This window comes from Myodes glareolus, chromosome 18, assembly GCF_982192425.1.
Source record: "Myodes glareolus chromosome 18, mMyoGla1.1, whole genome shotgun sequence".
NCBI classification, from domain to species: domain Eukaryota; kingdom Metazoa; phylum Chordata; class Mammalia; order Rodentia; family Cricetidae; genus Myodes; species Myodes glareolus.
The window spans coordinates 12,895,179-12,912,099 of record NC_142043.1 but is presented as its reverse complement, the minus strand read 5'-3'; the positions used below and the strand labels follow the sequence as shown (position 1 = coordinate 12,912,099).

The window sequence follows — 16,921 nt, the reverse complement described above, 5'->3', positions numbered from 1 at the left end:
AAGAGCATTCAGTGCTCTAACTGCTGAGCCATCTCTCCAGCACCAGCACACTCAGTTTTTATAGACTGATTTCTAGTCACTTCGGAACTATAGCGGTGTGAAAGATACTTAGTATGGAATTTTAGGTTGATAGTCTTTCAGTATTTAAATTATAATTAAATTATGCCATTTCTCTGTTTTCTGGTATCCATTGTTGTACATTTTAAATCAGCAAATGTATATCATTGTTTTCATGGGCTGCACACTTCTCTGCATACTTTCCAGAGTATGTGAAAATAAGTTATGATTAGCCTCATAATTGTGCATATGTGAAATAATTCTTCATACGTTTGGGAACTCCAGGAATTTAAACACTTTCTTCATCTTATTAAAACTATTAAATTTGGGGTATTTCACTGTCCAGGTTTTCTACTCTATGTCTGATTTCTCCTAAATTGGAAATTATTTGTACCAGAATTAATAATTTTTCATTTTAAGATCATTATTTCTTTTCATATATCCATACACAACTTTCTATAGTCAGCCACTTGTTTATCTTGTCATTTTCTCACTGAAAACTTCAGTTGCGGTTGCATAATTGTATAATTCCTTACACAGAAAAATAATACATTCTCTCAGGGATGTGGAACTATTGGATAAGAGGAATAAATTGCAAGAGACAGTTTCTACAGCAAATTGGCTCTGGTTAAAGATTCTTGAATAATTTAAAATGTGAAAGTTACATGATCACCAAAAGACAGTAACAACAATAATTAATGATAGTGGAGCAGCATAAATTGTTTAATCTACCTTTAACATTCCATAATGTGTATATATTTCACTGTATTGTCTCATGTGATAAAAACATACAGTGTAATTTCGGTAAAAACAGTGGATAAAATACAAATAAAATAATTAAGCCTCTAATATACATTCTAAGTTTTGTGTACTAGAAATAAAAAAAATGGATGTTTAGCCATCTCTGACTTATTCCTTGTCTTCCTTCTATTTACTAAATGGGGTAAAATTGGAAACATTAAGAACAGATGATGTTTAAAATATTTGAACTTTTGTGGCTGGGCATGGTGGTGCACATCTTTAATCCTAGCACTTGGGAGGCAGAGGCAAGCAGATATCTGTGAGTTTCAGGCCATCCTAGTCTTCAGAGTTCCAGGATAGGTAGGGCTGTTACACAGAGAAACTCTGTCTCAAAATTAATTAATAATTAATTAATTAATTTTTAAAAAACTTGAATTTTTAAATTCAGTGATTCCTTTTTACCTTTACCTGGATTAACTTTCAGGTTCAATATCTGGAATTGAAGTTTAACTTTTCATATTTATATAGGACTACCAATCTAACAGCTTCCTTAACCCCTGAGATGAGAAAAGTTACTTTGCTTTGGGCCAAAATATATCCACCTTGGCCTTGGTGGCCAAGATCTCGGGAGGGTGAAGCCCTGAGAGGGTCTCCTGCGCAGTAGCAGCAGGAAAAGCACCCCTGTCCACATCATACAGATCACATATTAGTGAGTTGGCCCATGAACCATGGATCTTTCTTTGAAAAGTCTTCAAACTTAGCCTGAGATCTAATCCACCTTTGGGAGAGAATAAGAAAAGTTGTCTGAGATTCAAGGTCCTGAAACCATGAATTATTCTAAGTAAGAGGACGACTGAGAAACAATAGGGCACTCCTTACCTTGTCCAGATTTTTACAACTTAGAAAAAGAATCAGAACAGGTGTAAACATGGCTAGAATTCAGGGTCAACAGAAGTTTCTATCTATTAATAATTTCTGTCTACCACCCTTGGGAGTTCAAAGTGCTAAGAGATTTTGTGCAATAACTAACAAAGACCAACAGAAGCAAGAGTCAGTTCAGGAATGTGGAAGACTCCGTCTGATGCTTGAGCATCCATTGTTTGGCATCAGTCCCTGGATGAAGAAACATGACATAATAAAATACACAGTTAGAGTATGTGTGCAGCTGAGAGGAAGAGGAACTGACATATGAACTTTACCAAGTCACCGAAGGAAAGGCAGCCATAGTGTTGAGCACAGACACTTCTGCTAATGTAGGCAACTGGACACTATAGTCTGTCAAAGTATGTTGAGTTTACTTTTGAAATTTTAAACAATACCTAAAATGTGGGACGAATGAGAATGGAAAAAAATGAATTGTTAAATCTAACACTCCTTGTGTATTTGAGGTATGTATACAATTCTTGGAAACAAAGAACAAATACTCTTAGTGTTAATTTTTCCTAAACCACTTGGAAGATTTGAAAATACCAGAATCACTACTAAATATTTCTAAATATTGAATATTTCTTTAGTTTGAAAATATTTTAAACACCTTGATAAGAGAGTGAATATTGACATAAGGTATTTGTTGAGATTAAAAATATTACTAGTAATATAAACTTTTAAATTACAAATCTCTCTGTGAACTTGGTGGACAAATCAAGAAAATGTAGAAGTGTCCATGGCAACTTCACTCATGTTAGTGCTAGCAGTTACTAATAGTGGCAGATGAGTATGAACTTGGCAAAATGGAAAATTCAATCTCATTTTCACAAAAAAATATATGTATTTAACTTTTATAAAGGTGAAGTTAACTTCATTTTTTAAAACGATGTGTCTCCTGGTGTGTCTTGTCTCCATATTTGCAATCAGAAGGGCTGGAGATGGCTCAGTATGCAAGAGCACTGGCTAGTCTTGCAGAGTACATAGCAGATAACAGCCCTCTGCTACTCCAGTTCCAGGGGATCCAATGCTTCTTGTAGCCTCTGCTGGCTCTGCACGCTTGTGATGCACAGATATATAGGCAAGCAAAACACCTATACAAGTAAAATGAAAATTACTAAATCTTTTTTTAAAAAACTAACAAGCAGAGGTCATTTCTAGTTTATTATTCTACCATAATCCATTCAGGTTACTTCAGTAAAATGCTATAAATTATGTGATTTACCAACAAGAAATTTGTTTCTCACATTCCAAAAACTAGGGAGTCCAAAGTTAAGATGCTGGCAAATTCACTGGTTAGTGAATGTCTGCATATAATTTCATGCATAAAGTCATCTAGCCTCACATGGGAGTAAGAGTGAGGGTCTGCCCTCATAATTGTATCACCTCCTAAAGCCCTTGGACATTAAGATCTCAATGTGGGAATCTGGAGAGGACAGGTAGATTCAGACCAGATAATCTGCTACTTCAGTTTTCCCAGATCCTATCAGATTGCCATTACAAAGCTAAGAGATTTGGGGCAAAACCTTCTACAAACATAATCAAATCTATTGACAAACTTAGCAGAAGTCTTATCTTTGCCTTGAGTTGAGAAATTAAAACTAATTAAATACAATTTGCAAGGAGAAAACGATGAATTTAGGGGAATTCCAAAGAGGAATTGTACATATAGGAAGGGCTTAGAACTTCATATTGTTCATAGGATACTGACCTTGGTGTCGTCTTCTTCACTTCCTCTTGGGTTCCTTCCAGAAGAGTTTCTCTTTAGATTCTAAATTCAGCTTACTACTCCATACATGTCCACTAGTGAAGAGGATCCTGCCACCTCCTTGACAGCCATCAACTATAAAGGCAGGTGTGCAAGTCACAGAGTAAGATGGACACACTGAAGAGACTTCGCCCACATCTGGGGACCTGATGGTTGCATTTTATTCATATGTGTTCCTTCCAAGGGTGAAATGAAATGGACTAAGACTTGAGAGAGCACTCAGAAACAATGTATACTTTTTCATCATTGCCAAAGTGAAGGTTAAGATAACTTAATCCATGTTGATGTGGGCACAGGAGAGGTAGAGAAAGATCCTCCATGAGTTCTGATTTGGCTTATTTCAACACTTGTTATAGAAAAATAATCAAGAGCTGGTTTGTTTTATGCTGTAAGTCTTCCTTTAGGTTCAGCGTGGCTAACTAGCAGATATTCTCGTTTGGTAGGGATTTCCATTGTTTTACTCATTTGTACATAGACTGAAAGTGTATTTTCAAAGTTCAGGAAAGAATATCATGAAAAGTAAGTCTTCCTCTGGCTCCTGTCTTCTAGCCAGCCACTTAGCCTGCTCGAGAGCCCTGTTACTTTATTCACTAACCCTCATAGAGACAGTTCATGTTTAAATGGATAAGCAACATTTGTTTGTGGCTGTTCTGGAACTCATTTTGTAGACCCAGCTGACCTGGAACTCCGAGATCCTCCTGCCTCTGCCTCCCGAGTGCTGGGGTTAAGGTATTAAGATGTGTACCACTGCCACCTGGCTTAGTCTTTCTTTTCAATAACCAGTAACACAGTGCTGGGTGATTGAGTGCCTTGTCTTTTTTAGATGATGTATCTTAGGAATCACACTGTAAGAATCATCCCAGAAGGGCCCATAATGGGTGTCATCTTTTCTGTTTTTTTCAATGACTGTATTATAATTTATTTGCCCAGTCCTACTGGTAAGCATTTAGTTGTCAATCCAAATAGTACTGTATTAACTATTCATGTGTATATTTATGAAATGTATCATTAGGAAAATTCTTCAATGAAAAATTGCTGAGTCAGAGAGTCTGTCATTTTGATGAAATTGTCTAAAACTGTTATCCAAGAGGTTCTTCATGCAGAATTATATTCCCTATGGGTAACCATGATGTCAGACTTGTGACAGTTATCAGAACAACTGCAGTAACTGTAGGCTCAGGAAAGCAAATGATGCTAATTGGGTGACTGAGTGGGTTCTAGAACATAATTACAATAGCATATAGGCGGAGTAGTTCTTTATCTATCAATACAGTTGATGAACTGACATCTGGTGCCCACTGTGCTTTTAGTTGGCTTATTGGGTCGAGTAAGTGCTGATCCCATTTTTGATCCTTAAATAATAATCTGATCCCAGCAATAGCATTATAGCATGTCACTATAACTCTAAGTGCTTTGTATATTTCAAATCATTTATTTTCACAGCTAGCCTGTGAAGTACTTAGAATTATTATCCTAATTTACAAGTTAAAAAAAAATAAATGCAAGGCCCAGAGATATTGACAGGACTGGTAATAGATGAGCTCCGATCTGGACCCAAGGTCGCTGAGCCCAAGGCTGAACTTGCAGACCTGACTAGGACAGTTCACTGCCTCCTTTTAATGAACTGAGAGTTTAAAGAGAATTTTAATTGTTTGAAGTTGTATCACACACATACATATATACACATATATACTGTGTGTATATGCACATATACATGTGTATACATACATATATATAATTTCTTGAGTTTGTACTCATGCTCTCCTTGCACATAATCTTTCTTATGTCTTTTTTGTCATTTCAAATATAGCTTTCGTATATGAGATAAAATAAGAAGGTTTTATTTTACTTTATCATAAGGACACCTAAATATTAGGAATCAAATTAAACAGTCTTCTAAGACAGTCCCCAATATGACAAACATATGGCCATTTTACATTTCTTCATTTTAATTCATGGCTCAAGTCATTTCAGAAATAAGCCCAAGAGCCTCCCAAGAAACATTATAAACTTTTTTTTTGAAAAGAGCTTCCTGTGGGTCTTTCAACAAGCCCCTGTGACACTTTTCGCCGGCACACAAGTGGCTGTACGCTCCTACCTGACATGCAGGCTTGGGTGAAATATTGAAGGCATAAAAACTGCATTTGGTAGGTCTGCTCGAATGGGGTCATGGAAAAGTCATCTTTGATTTGTTAATGGAACTTTCTTTTTAGATGTAGTATATGGCAGCAGTGATGTGCGTCCTAAGGGGAAAATGGCCCATTCTATAAAGGTTTATTTTCATATTTTATACACTGTAGTCTGTTGTGTGTTTTTGATTTAGTAACAATTTATGTGTTTTTCTGTCCCAGAGCACTGCGGCCTGTGGTGTTGAGGCTCACAGCGATGCCATCCAGCCCTGCCACATCAGAGAAGCCATTCGACGCTATGGCCACAAGATTGGCCCTCTTTCCCCATTCACAGTACGTAATAACAGAGTTATAAAAAGTTATATTTATAATCTGAAAGAATCTTGATTTTCAAGTGGTCAAATGAAGAAGCGATGGAATTGTTGAAAGCAATTTGTGGCGGCTGTAATTTTGTTGTATAAAAGTAGCATAATTCTCTTGGGAAATAAAAGTTAGTCATTTTTGTCTCTTTTTGGAGGGGCAACTTTTTTCTACAAAATATTATTTTCTTTCAATTACATATTAAGCTTTTTGTTGGAGCTTATAGTTTCTATTTTTTCAAAGCTTCAGTTTACAAAACTTTTCGTCAAATTATATGTATCCAAATGTTGCTAGAAGCGTTTTGTATTTAGAGTTGGTTAGACTGGCACAGCCACTTCTATCAGATGTCCGTCTCCTAAACATACTTTGAGTTGGAAGAAGAAGAAATGATTTCTGTTCTGGCTTTGAACAGGGCTCAACTGCAGACAGGCTTTCACATCTTTAAATGATTGGAAAGCTTATAATCAGGGCTTGTTTTTAATGGAGAATTGATGACTTGATATTTCAGCAGCCTTCGGAGTGAGTGTGTGCTTGTGTGTGAGTTCTAATTGAATGCTCATCTTATAGCCCTTGCCTATATTTTTATTTATCTTAATGGAAATTTCTTCAACTCCTTCTGCTTTCAACAAATAGGGTTTGACCTTCAGAAAGGAGACTCAATTTGCATAACAAATGAACAGTAAAACTTACTTTTGTACATTAATTTTGTGGATACTTCATATTGACTTGCAGTGCAGAATATGCAAGACAATATCTGATTAATAAACAAATGAATAAATAAGACAGACACAGCATGCATTTCTACCTAAGTACAACTTGCTAGCTTTTAGTCTGGGGGTAATTTCTTCTAAATTATATCATGTCCTTTTTTTTCTTGTGTCTAAAGATTTTAATTCTGTATTATAATTAGTAACTGAAAATTATGTGAATTCTCAGTGTGGCAACAAAATACATTTAGAAATGTCTCCTGAAGTCCTTCTGTAACATTGACCATCATTTTGGTATTTAAAATCTTTCTTATACTTGTTTATGTTTGATGTTGAGGATTAAATCCAGGGCCTCACACACATGCTAAGCATCCATTCAATCATTGAGCCAGAACATGATTTGAATCCTGCTGATTAGAGTTGCACCACCTTCTGAATATTTTTCAGGTCACATAATGAAAAAGAAAAAAAATGAAATTGAGTATGTTTTTAAAAGGATTAAATTAAGCGATATGGCAAAAGAAAGAACTCTAGAATGTGAAATTTTGGAAATAACAATTTTTAAATCAACTCAGATAGAAAGAACTATCCCTTAATAAGGAATTGAAAATATAAACGTATCAACTCCTAGATAAAAGCTAAATAATGCCTGGTGAGGTGGAAAGAAAAGATGATAGCCACATGCCAAAGATCCAGACGCACTTGACAGACAACAAGAGGAAACACGATTTGTGAGAAGCATCCTAAAGTAGTACCTGAAAGTCATGAACAAAACTTAAAAAAGAAAAACATACCTAATGCAAAGGGGAGCTCATGACTCTTCCAGGCCATCAAAGGCAGTAGTACTGCTTCCTTTATTCATGGAACTCTCTGGTGTCAATATAAAGCAATTGCGGGAGGATCCTCTCAGTTGATGATGAAATCATGTGTGTGAGTTGATGGCCTTAGGAAAGTGGATGTGGGTAGGACTACTGAGAGCTCACGGAAGCCCTGGCAAAGAGAACGGCTCTGCTTCTTGCTGTCTGACCTTACACAGGCCACTTCATGTCCTCTACAGCTCAGGGACCTTGATGCCAGTGACAGTGATGCTGCTGCTCTGAGGGTAAAGTCTGCCAGGGAGTCTCGGGGGCCGCCAGAATCCTTCAGCCGCTCTACTCCTTTATTTCTGTTCCTTTCACATTCTCTCTCAGAATAATTTGAAATTGAACACAGTATTGACAATAGTGAATTTCTGATTTCAATTGTGTTTGACCTAAAGAACCTACAGTTTCACATAATTTGACCTAGTAAATTATAAAACTGAGATTTTATCTTCTCTCACCCCATTCAGAATAAAAAGCAATGATATTAAAATAGCATATTTATTTGGAGAACATTTATTTTTAAACCAGTTTTATATGATAAATGTGCCATGTTAATTATTTTCTGGGAATCAGTAGGATACACATATCCAAAGAATATAATATATGTGTGTGTGTCCTTTTCTTCAGTGAATAATGATTTAGAACTCCCAGAAAATTTATTGAGAAAAAAATTGACTTTCCATTAAAAAAAAATTAAGTTTCTACTCAACCTCCCCTTATTATTTACATTTGTAAAATATTTGAATATTTAGAGGTAATTGAACATTCAGACAAATCCAGTGTCCTCAGGTATTGATATTATTCATTTGTGTAAAATTCTAAGTCAAAATAGTCAAAGTAGGGCTAGGAGGCTAGCTCAGTTAATAATGAGCAAAAGGACCTGAATCAACTCTCCAGCACCCGCATGAAAATCTGGGTGTATTGGCAGACATCTATAATCCCAGTGCTGGAGAGCCAGAGACAGGAGGGGGAGCTTGCCAGCCAGCCTGGTGTAGCTGAATCTACAAATGCCGGGTTCAGTAAGAGACCCGGTCTTAATATATAAGGCAAGGAACAATAGAGAAAGACATCTGAAATGAACCTCTGGGCCTGCACATACTTGCACAACTGCATATGTTCACATGTATACTTATGAACACAGACACACATAAGTATCCCAGTGTCACATACCATGTAACTTTTTCTTTAAAACTGCTGTGGGACGAGTTGCTACAGGGATTTTCTATCCCTACCTATTAACCTAGGATGTATGGTCATCTCTCAGTAACTAGTGATATTAGACTATACCATCCTAAGATCCGCATATGTGTATGTATATATGTGTATGTATATATATATGTGTGTGTGTACATATATATTCAGAGGTGTGTGTGAATGTGCATGTGAATGAGTGCACCTGTGTGCACATGCACATATATGTGCATGCCTACATGCATCATGGTAACAGAGTAGAATATGCTTGCAGCCATCACAGGATGAACTCCATCATGTACTTGCGAGGTGTCTCAGGGAATACTGAAAAACTTTCTTAGGTCCACACTTTCAAGCTCTAACAAGCTGTAAGAAGCCTTGATTCCTCTTCAGCAGTAAAGACAGCTTAAAGGTCTTTCTTTAAGGTACGCACTTGGTCTAATAACCATGCTTATGTGCAGAATTTTATTCTCTCATACTCAAGCTCTATAGACAGTTACTTGATCCTATGCAAGCTCAGGGAGTTAATGCATTTTTCTACTTGACTATCAGGAGAAGCTAAAACAGATGTAGGCATTACACATGGGATTGTGTTGTCACACTCAGTGTACAATCTCTGGTTTTCAGAATTGCAGGGCTGATTTCATATGAACCATTTTCAGTCTATCCCACTGTGAGCACAGCTTGAGCTTGAAGCTAGGTGACCAGGGGCTATGTGGGTGCTGCATGGGAGAGGCTATGTATAAGAGTGTCTACTGCAGCAGGCTAAAATACCTTTGTAGGTGTTCACAGTGGACCTTACAGAGCTGGGTAACTGCATCTCCTATATCCAGAGCTTTCTACCTCAGGGTATTCTGTTCAGCAGTTGGAAGTGTGTATGGTAGGAATGCCACAGTGCTGTGCTCAACATATATTTAAGGTCATATGCAAAGTAAAAAAAATATAAACGAAAAAAATCATTTCTTGTTTTCCTGGTTCGTGTTGTAATTATGATTTGATTTAAACCAAATCCCCTAGGCTGCATATGTATGAACTGAACATTCCACCCCCTTCATGACCTCAAGCTGTGAGAAGAGAAAACTTAGAGCCCATATGTCAGTCAGATGTGAAGTGTCTGCCTGGCACCTGGGCATGGACCCAGTCTATGGAGTAGGCTCCAGGTCTGGAAAGATTTCGACTGATTGGTTAACAGAGGTCGTGAGGGAGCTCCATGTCAGGCTCTGAATTTGCCCAGGTGCATTCAAGGTGATAGTTGGGCCCCGTGCCCCTGGGGAAGTACTAGGGAGGGAGGTTTTGAGTTCCTTCTTTGACTTGCAGAGTTCACAGCCTCACCTACAGGTTGCCGTCAGTTCCAATTTAAACACTTTACAGACTTCAGGGTTTCCAGTGGAGAAGTTAGAAACTCCGTTTCTGGCTTTGACTCATATTTTGCATTCCTGGTCCAACCCCAATACCTGTGATCGCATTCAAGACTAATTAGGTAAACACTTAATAAGTAAATACATATAGCTGACAAACATTCTCATCCAAGCAGGCTGTCAGTGAAGAGGAGGGGAGGAAAGGGAAAAACAGAGAAAGCAAACCAGCCTATAGTCTGTATTGAGCTTCTCTTAGAAGCTATTATCTAGGAAAGGCAGTGTAATGGGCTCACCTTACACTGAGCTCCCTTCACTTTAGTGTTAATGGTTAGGCAGATGATGTCTGTCATCTGCACAGTGCATTCACAAGTGGCAAAATAAAAAAAAAAAAATGAGGCAAAGCCATTCTGTACACTGCTATGAATTTACTTTGTCACTTACCAGAACTGGAGCAATTCAACACTGTACCTTCCTGACAGAACACAGCTCATTTCATATATCTTTAAAGCGTAGCACTTGATATCTGAGTATAAGGGCTGTCCCCTTGCAGTATCAGAGCAGGTTCTTCTACTAAACAACACAGTGGAAGGATCAGTATTAGCATCCTCCATACCCTGAGCTTTCTTATAGCTCAATATCTCCAATTGATTCAGTAAATTTTTGCTACAAATTTTGTTAAAAACATGTATGTTAAAAAGGGGTGCCCAGGTGTCCCTGTTTGCTGCTGAGAGTGAAAGATGGGCAACCTATCTCAGAATCAGGAGAAAAAAAAAAGAGAGTGCTCAGTCTGCCAAGCCCAGGAGCTTTTGGAGGGTCATTTACATATGAACCAAATTTACCAGAAAAAGACAAATGAGTGACAGTTTTGAAAAGGCAGGAAGAACAGAAATCCGGTGGAAAAGAGTGAGCTGTAGGAAAATAGCGTGGCTGCTACGGCAGATGTGAGAATCGGCTTTGACAGGAGTCTAGAGAAGGTGCTAAAGAAGGTTGGTTTGTTTGCTTGTTTGAGATAGAATCCGAAGCTGGCCATAAACTTCTTATACAACCAAGGGTGAATTTGAACTCCTGATCCTCCTGCCTCCTCCTCTCAAGTGCTGTGATTGCAGGTGTGCTAACAACCATGTCCAGTTACGTGGTGCTGGGGATGAAATCCACGACTTCCACATGTTTGGTGAGCGCTCTATTGGTGAACTACATCTACAGCTCCAGGAAGATTCTAATCCAAACCCAATAACCTGGGCTTGCTAGATCTTATCAGGAAATTTTAGATAGCTGATGCCATCAAGGAGTTATTTTAGTGTTTTGGGTTTTTTGGTTTGGTTTTTTTTGGGGGGGGGGTTGGTTTTTGGGGTGTTTGGTTGGTTGGTTTTGGACAAGGAGTAGATTTGAACCTCTCTACATTAGAGAACATAACTCCGATGGTAATGGGGAGAGAGACTTGCCTGAAATAATGTGGTAAACACCAAAGAAGTGGCCACTGCATCGTGTTGCAGTGGGAAGCCATAAGAGTCTCTCCTTGGGTAGAGGTAATTCAAAGGAAGAAGACACATACATGCAGGAACTGCATGGCACGCAGAGTAACCACAGCAACACTCTCAATGAGAGAACGAGGTGCAGCAAGTGTGTAATGTGCACCACCACACAATTAAAAATCTTCTCCAGATTAACATTGGTGTTCAGCAGCTTGCTGCGATCTTGAATTTAAAAACTCACTCAATACAGAAACTGATTTTGGAGGATTCCCTGGGTGCTTGCTTAGGAGCATGAGTGGCACTTAATGCATAAATGACCTAAGCATCATAATGGAAAAGACAGTCCTGCTTTCTGTTTTATTTTATGGATATATTCATTTCTGACCCAAAATTCTTACATGTTATGCTAGTTAAATTAACAAATTGACTTTCTAGTCCCCTGGTGACTCTGGCCATGTGTTGTGATGGTTGTGATCTAACCCAGTTTTGAGTTTAGTATAGAAGGTGTGTGTGCATGGCTTCCTGCTACTGTTCCTTCCACAGCATCCTCCCCCCAGCTGTCCTTAGTGTGTGAGTCTATTGTCTCAACCCCCAGCCCCCAAAAGAAACTCTAAAGGCAGCAACGGCAGCACTGACTGGGAGTCTAGGTTTTCTAGAACTGTGGAGGACACACTAGCCAGCCTTCCTAGCTTGGTGCTTCTGGGGGAGAGTGCTGCAGAGCTCGCCCTTGCTACAAGTCACCGCTCAGCGAGCACTGCCAGTCCTAAGAGGTTTCGTCTCGGTCTTAGATTTTTTTTCCTTGCCCTTTCTGCTAAAAGTCCCTCCTTGAGATTTATGAAAGAAAACATTTCTTTCTGTGAAAGGGTTTTGTACACCCGCATCTGGAAGTGTTTATTTCAGTGGCATGTAAGCTATCTGTGGATTTAGTTAGCACCAGACCCCCTTTTGTGTACTTCTGCCTTAGAATTTTTATAAATGATCTTATTGAATTTGTGCCAGTGTGCACATGGCTTGGCTGATTGCTGCATATATCCTTTACCTGCCAGTCACCTTTGATTTATGTTCCTTCTGCTAAGCTTTTGCCTTCCAAAAATGGTGCCACTGAACTGTCCTCTAAATCATCTTATTGGTTAAATTACTCCAAGATGAGTTGGTATGTTTTCGGTTGCCTACAGACAGAAGAATTTATATTTTTCTGCCCATACCCACTTCTAGCAAAGCCACTTACAGAGGAGGATTGGACAGGCTATGTCATCGATCTCCTTATTCCAAATGAATACCATCTGAAATACTGTGCCAAGAGCAAAGCGATAGAGAGAAGGGCTCTTTGGCATCCACTGCTGTTGGGAGCCCTTCTTTTGCAAACAGGACTATGTCTTAAGCTGAATCTGATGGGGAGACATCTTTTCATTTCTCAGACAGAGGAAAACAAGGCCGTTCAAATTAAAATAAAATAAAGCAAGTTTTATCAGAAAGATTGAGCTTTGAGAGTTACCTGGGACAGAGCAAGTGGCCTGAGGTGGTGATTGGGAAGTATTGCCCATTTGTAAAGAGCCAGTTATTAAGTATCACAAAATGATGCTGCGCTTTAAGGCCATTTTCTAAAAGATCGTTGGTTATTGAACATGCATTTAAACTGATATTGTAGCTTACAGGCTGTACCACTGAGTTATCTCCAGGCCATGTACCTAAAAAGTGAGTTTGCTGGTAAGGAAACCAATTCATATGCTAGAACTTGACACCACCAATGCAGTTTTTTAAATCTGTTTTATGTACTCAAATGTCTCACTTCAGAAACCTTGCATCTAATTGCTCTTTTTCCCATTCTCTATGCTAATAGAGGAACATTTTTTAAAAATTCATGATTATGCATAAAATGCAGTGGAAGTATTTTAAAGTACTTTGACTCCACAAACCTCAGCATCCTAGTTCACAAACGATTGCAGGCAAAGAACAGAATGAGACTGGTTGGCAGTGGTCCCACCAAGCCTGGAGGTATTTATTCTAAAAGACTCCCAGGTCTCATTTAAAGTCCTAGAAATTTATGTGGAGCGCCCATGCTATGCCCAGGTGTAGCTGTCAGTCAAGCCTGCAGAGGCTCTTCAGAAAGGCAACACCAGTAGGGCTTCTGTTATTAGAAAATCAGCACCAGAGGCATAAGCACTGGCTTCCCATGGAGATCTTTAAGATAGATGTAATGTTTGCTTATGCACATATGTATGCATATGAATTTAGTCTCAAAGAGATTATTCTAAACAAGCCAAAATTTTAATAATGTCATTTCATATAGATTACTGCTTCACATTCTACCATCTTTAACAGGTTTTCAGTATTTTGAGTCAACTTGCTTTAGTATCAGTTTTATCATTTGTGAAAATTAACAAGCTATAGATAAATGTTAGTAACAGTATTTGAAAGCTTCTAGCACAATCCCAATATTTAGAGCATACTAGGAAAAAAATACCTATGAGCATTTTTCTTAAGTCATTGTCCTCCTAAGAAAATCCAGAAGTATAGATTATGTAATAGCTTGCCAGTAGTGGGCTCCTGAGAACTGCAGAGGGGAGACCCCAGATTGACCTCTGAGCAGGGGCTGGGAACCCAGACCCACTGGTTAGCATTTTTATGACCGATAGGAAATTTTCTGTCTCTGTCTTTTTTTAGCATGTATAGACTGATGATAACTTGGTTAAGCTAGAAATGTGCAGAGTGTCGAGATCTGTAAATGCTAGACTCCTTTTCTGCTCCACATGTTTGCCTTTGTGTGAGCAAGCATGTCCATGCTGAGTAAAGTTTCACTTCCGGCAGTGGTGGCATTACTGACCACATGTGGGGAGCCAAGCTTAGAGGCAGAAAGGCTATGGTAAGAATATGAAAAGCTGCAGAAAACTGTGGGTTCCAAAAGTGACTGCCGGAAGCTTTTCCAGGAATGAGGGCTTAGAGGAGTTGGAAACGTTAGGTTAAAAGGAAAAATTGAATGATGAAATGCATTGTGAACTGACTTTAATTACAGGTTCCCAACTTGGGATACAAAGGCTCCTTATATGAAAGCAGTTCCTACTGCTACTCTCACTGAATCTTGGGATTCTACTGGTGGAACATCATTGTCCAATCTTAAAATGCATTTTGTACCTGGGAAACTGTAATGTTTCAAACAAGTAAAATCCAACAGAATTGTCTAATAATAATACTTAAGCTAGTAACTAAGATGACCTTTAGTTGACTGAGCTAGTCTATTTCAAGAAGACCTGAAGTTCCTCAAAAAAGGTTTGGATACTACTCCAAATCTGAGAATATCTTTGTGAAATCTCTTCCATCATGTACTTTCCTAGGGTCTGAAATTGAAAGGTGTTCTTTGGCTCCCTGGTGGAAAGAGAAATACTGTGCTGTTATGAGAACAAACCCTCTGAAGCCATTCCTAGTGTTAACACACCATTTCTTGAATACTTAGTTGAGAGAATTCTGTCACTGTTAAGAAAACATGAATCTGAAGACAGTTTCTGAGTGTTCATACTTCCTTTATAAGTCAAGGTCTAGAGAAATTCTCTTCTGAAGATTTAAGGTCTATAGACCAGGGACTTTGTGGTAATGTGTTGTTTACAGGAACAATACAGATTCCATCCCCTACCTGATTATCAGATTATGAACCATTTTCCCTCTAATCTAGTCCTAGTCTTTGACCAACTCAGTCCCTCTAAAATATATTCCCTGGTCTGATCCAAACCTGCCCTCAGTACGATAAAGGAAGTACATCCAATCATATGGTGCCTCCCATTGGAGCAAACAACACTAGGCTTCATTTTGCTTACTTTGGATCCTAATACAAAAGACAAATAAATGGATGTGTAAATTTACAAAGTGATAGATAAAAAGAAAAAACATCCAGTATCAGAATCCAGTTTTAAGCTCCCTGATTACTTTTAGGCCCCCAATTTGGCATGGCCTATGTAAGTGGCAAGCCATTTTCAGATAACCACGGGACAACCAAAAGAATGACTGAATGCTCTGCCTGGCCATCTGTGGGCATCCTTGGGAGTGATAGCGGTTTAAAAGTGAGGTGTTCATAGTGAGCACAGCGAAGGAAAAGGACCAAGCCGCTGCTCTTCACCTTAGGCTGCAGTCTTAACTGAGTAGCACATGCTTGTCAGAGTGACTTCATACTGTGTACCCCATTCGCCACTAAGAACAGAGCTCCTTATGTTCAACCCGTAGGGAGGAACTGCGCTGTGAGGTTCCAAGGCTTCTAGATGAATCTTTAAACATCACTGAGGAGACTATCATTTTGTAGGCGGTATTCATGGAATTGGAGAATACATATGAAATATCTGATCTCCATGATTTTAACTTTATCACAAAACTTACCTTATTTCCATAATTCTTCTTGGGTGCATTTTTCTTCATATTCAAAGTGAACAAAGTGAAAGTAGTTTGGGGTGAGAATATTGTTCTCTGCAGTATCCTCAATTAAGTAATGCTTCATTCACGTGGCCATTTTATAAGCCATAAGTTTTAATTTTTTATAGTTTTTTTTGAGCTATACATTTTTCTCTGCTCCACTCCCTTTCCTTCCCCTCCCCTTCTACCCTCTCCCATGGTCCCCATACTCCCAATTTACTCAGGAGATCTTGTCTTTTTCTACTTCCCCATGTAGATGAGATCCATGTATGTCTCTCTCAGAGTCCTCATTGTTGTTTAGGTTCTCTGGGATTGTGAATTGTAGGCTGGTTTTCTTTGATTTATCTCTAAAAGCCACTTATGAGTGAATGCATAGGATATTTGTCTTTCTGGTTCTGGGTTACCTCACTCAATATGATGTTTTATATATCTATCCATTTGTCTACAGATTTCAATATGTCATTATTTTTTCTGCTGTGTAGTACTCCATTGTGTAAATGTACCACATTTTCCTTATCCATTCTTCAGTTGAAGGGCAAGTAGGTTGTTTTCAAGTTCTGGCTATGACAAACAAAACTGCTATGAACATAGTTGAGCACATGTACTTTTGGTACAACTATATGCTCAACTATTGAGCATCCTTTGGGTATATACCCAAAATTGGTATTGCTGGGTCTTGAGGTAGGTTGTTTCCTAATTTTCTGAGAAATCGCCATACTGACATCCAAAGGAGCTGTACTAGTTTGCACTCCCACCACCAATGGAAACTGAGAAGCTTCTGTAAAGCAAAGGACACGGTTAACAAGACAAAACGGCAGCTTACAGAATGGGAAAAGATCTTCACCAACCCCACATTGGACAGAGGGTCAATCTCCAAATTATACAAAGAACTCAAGAAACTTGACATCAAAAGAACAAATAACCCAATTTTTTTAAAAAAAAAAATGGGGTACAGA

The 16,921-nt window shown here is 38.5% G+C and overlaps 1 protein-coding gene across 4 annotated transcripts in view; it reads left to right on the top strand.

The window, feature by feature from the left end:
* The window catches only part of Supt3h (SPT3 homolog, SAGA and STAGA complex component), a 351,815-nt gene that overhangs the window by 282,234 nt on the left and 52,660 nt on the right, over positions 1 to 16,921 (top strand). For all 4 annotated transcript variants that reach the window (XM_087897976.1, XM_087897978.1, XM_087897975.1 and 1 more), the window contains one exon: positions 5,842 to 5,952. In XM_087897976.1, coding sequence (XP_087754102.1) covers positions 5,842 to 5,952 — 111 coding nt within the window. The remainder of the gene's footprint in view (positions 1 to 5,841; positions 5,953 to 16,921) is intronic.